We start from the raw sequence: 3064 nt of genomic DNA on the forward strand, positions 1-3064 counted from the left end.
GGGCTAATGTGGTTCAGTAGTGCGCTGGCTGAGAGCTCACCCACATAAAACAGCTCTCTGAAAAGTGCGCATAGCCTGCGCAATTTGGCTCCTGGCTCACCAATGTGGGGCATCCCCCTACCGCTGCAACTGTGGGTGAAAACGCTGATTGGAGCCCCTGGCAGCAGACGGTGCTGTGGTTGACGCGAGAAAAAAAAACCAATTGAGCTAATAAGGACCATTATATTGTCAGTCAAACAGCTGCTTACCTGCGCCTGTTACGCAACACTAGCCTCCCCTTGAATTAAGCCACACACACACACATACACACACACACACACACACACACACACACACACAAAACGCACCAGAATGCAGCCGGTCTTTGTGCCAAAGTGAAGTTTGAGCTCAATAACCTCACTCTTGTGTTTGCACGTCGAGTCCACCTGCCTATACTTAAGAGCTGCCCTCTTCGTGACCGTGATGGCGTGAAAACTGATGTGACCCAACTCACCTGCCCATTTGCCCAGCTTCGGAGAGAGCAGCTGCCCATTTCCCAAGACCCAGATCCTGAAGCCTGAGAGCAGCCTGTAGAGCAGCCACAGCGCCAGGGAGGCCACAGTTAACGCGCCGACCCAGAAGAGAGGCGTCTCGGCCCTGCGGAGCATCTCCTCAGCGTTCATCCAGTTCATGGCAGCGGCTCTCGGTGACTCGGCGTGTGTGAGAGTGTGTATGTGGAGACCTCAATTTTAGGCAATGTGCTCTAATTTCCAAGCCACAACGTGAGAGAGAGTCCCTTTATAAGGAGGTTGTAGCATCACACACACTCCCCCAACTCCCCCAACACTTGTCTAGCCTGATTTAAAGTGCACCGCCCACCTCCTACTCTGCACCGCCCTCCTCTGCTCCTCACTGGCTGCGGCAGCTGTCTCTCGGAGGATCCGCCCCGCCGGTTGGTGCATTTGCATGTCAATCACCTCCACAGCTTCCCCCATTCATTCGATTTTCTGTATGAAGCAGGGTGGGTCAAAGGGAGACCGGGATGAGGAGCGATTGGGCAAACATTACGGCAGCTCCCATCCGAGGTCTTTCATTGGCTCTCGCCAGAACAGGTTTGTCAGTTTCAGTCAGGATTATGAAACCCTCCAAACCCACGCTTTCGAAAAAAAACTGCCCATACCACTTTATGAATGAAAGGATGCTCTCATTGGTGAAAAATGTGCGCGTCCTCCCGCCCCTCGGAGAGCGTTTGGAGGCAGTTTGTTGGCTAAAGTGATGCCAGTCTGTGAGGTCAGCCTGCTCCCACCTAGATGTGAGTCACTCGTCTATTTTAGGTATGCAGTCTGCATCATACTGCTGATAACCACTGAAAAATGTAGAGGCCGGTGCAGCGAGGCATCATGGCGCTGAGATTCACTCGTGTCGCGCCAGATAAGCTCTTCCACGCTCGCCTCTGTCGCAACATGATGAAGTACAGACTCCCCCCCAAAAAAGGAAAAAAAAAAAAACTACAATCCCCAGCCCAACAGCTCGCTTTTCAGACTCTCGCGAGATTGCACCCATCGTAGTAAGTTCCCCTTTCAAAACATTGAGGAGAGAGAGATGAGATGTGATGTGTGTTACATAAATACAGAGACAGACATGTGGATTTCCATCGCTTTATTTCACTGTTTTTTTTTTAACATTTCTATGCACATGAATAAGTCAGTCACGCTTTCAGATGCAGGATGTTTCAGCACAATCCACTGTCACGATTTTCTCCTCAGCAGTGTGTGCTCCCCACTCCGACCCAGAGAGGCTATTTGCAACAGTCTCCAACACACACCCCTGAGCCGCCATGCTCCCTCTCCCTCTCTCTCTCTCTCTCTCTCTCTCTCACACACACACACACCCAAACTAAACATGAAATCCTGACAAACCGAGGCTGTGTGGCACAAGGCAAAGCCTGTCATGTACTGAGCAGAGGGAAAGGAGTATGAAACTGTGTCTACACGCTGACAGTCATCACGCAGCTGCTCGCATTCTTTGACACAAGTGGAGAGACCGGAGTCAACGTGACACCGGCAGGAGGGAGCAGCAAGTTGTGTAACAATTTCAAACGGGATGAAATTAAACATATCACCGACCAGATGTCACTCTGTCACAGTAACAATGTGCAGCTCAAAAATGTATATTTACAAAAAAATCTTTCACAAAATAATCCTCACAAAAATCCACATTTTGAATTCTGGCATCAGTGCACAGCAAATATTACAAATTCATCTGAAATAAAAAATGATATATATCAAGCCTCTCATGTGGACCTAGTTTTTTGGGTTTTGTTTTTTGTTTTGTTTTGTTTTGTTTTTTTGCACACAAATATTTTCCCAGTAAACAGTTAATACACAGCATTTCAGTGTAGTGTAACACAACCAGCAAAATGACATCAGAGAGACAAAAGTGGCCTGTGTGTTTAAACTGATAACAATCAAAAAATAAGAAAGAAAGAAAGAAATTGCACAAATGATACACACAAACAGACACACATACACACACTCCTACGGGACGTTTCTGAGAGTCCACTCTAAGGTCGTGTCCTCGCAGTCCAACAGCTGGAAACAAGAGAGAAAATGTGGGTTTAGTTGTGCACAAATTCCCTGTAAAAATCTCCACGTGTGTGTGTGTGTGTGTGTGTGTGTGTGTGTGTGTGTGTGTGTGTGTGTGTGTGTGTGTGTGTATGTGTGTGTGTGTGTGTGTGTGTGTGTGTGTGTGTGTGTGATCTGAAGAGAAAGTGCACAAACATATCACAACATCACCGCCTTTTAATGCACAGGATTCAGATTTATTATTATTATTATTTTAATTTCAAACACACCCAAAGTTCTTGATATTTCTCTCTATTTTTTTACCAGCTTGTGCCACAACAACACCACAAACTACTGTTTTGGTTTTGCGTGCACGAAAAGTATAATTACCCCTCCTAGTATCGATAGCCCTAAAAACACACACACAAGCACACACTCACACACACGCACACACCACTTCCCATTAAATGCCACAACACAAAGCTTTCCCCACATTTAAGTTTCTGCCCCTCCTCTCAACA

General features: G+C 47.1%; 1 protein-coding gene across 1 annotated transcript in view; it reads right to left on the reverse strand.

The window, feature by feature from the left end:
* The window catches only part of hsd17b12 (hydroxysteroid 17-beta dehydrogenase 12), a 19991-nt gene extending 19176 nt beyond the window's left edge, over positions 1-815 (reverse strand). The window contains exon 1 of the mRNA XM_022756020.1: positions 494-815. Coding sequence (XP_022611741.1) covers positions 494-671 — 178 coding nt within the window. The 5' untranslated portion in view covers positions 672-815. The remainder of the gene's footprint in view (positions 1-493) is intronic.
* Between the last annotated feature and the right edge of the window lie 2249 nt (positions 816-3064).

The sequence above is a fragment of the Seriola dumerili genome, unplaced genomic scaffold (assembly GCF_002260705.1).
Source record: "Seriola dumerili isolate Sdu_G_001 unplaced genomic scaffold, Sdu_1.0 BDQW01000242.1, whole genome shotgun sequence".
Taxonomy (NCBI): domain Eukaryota; kingdom Metazoa; phylum Chordata; class Actinopteri; order Carangiformes; family Carangidae; genus Seriola; species Seriola dumerili.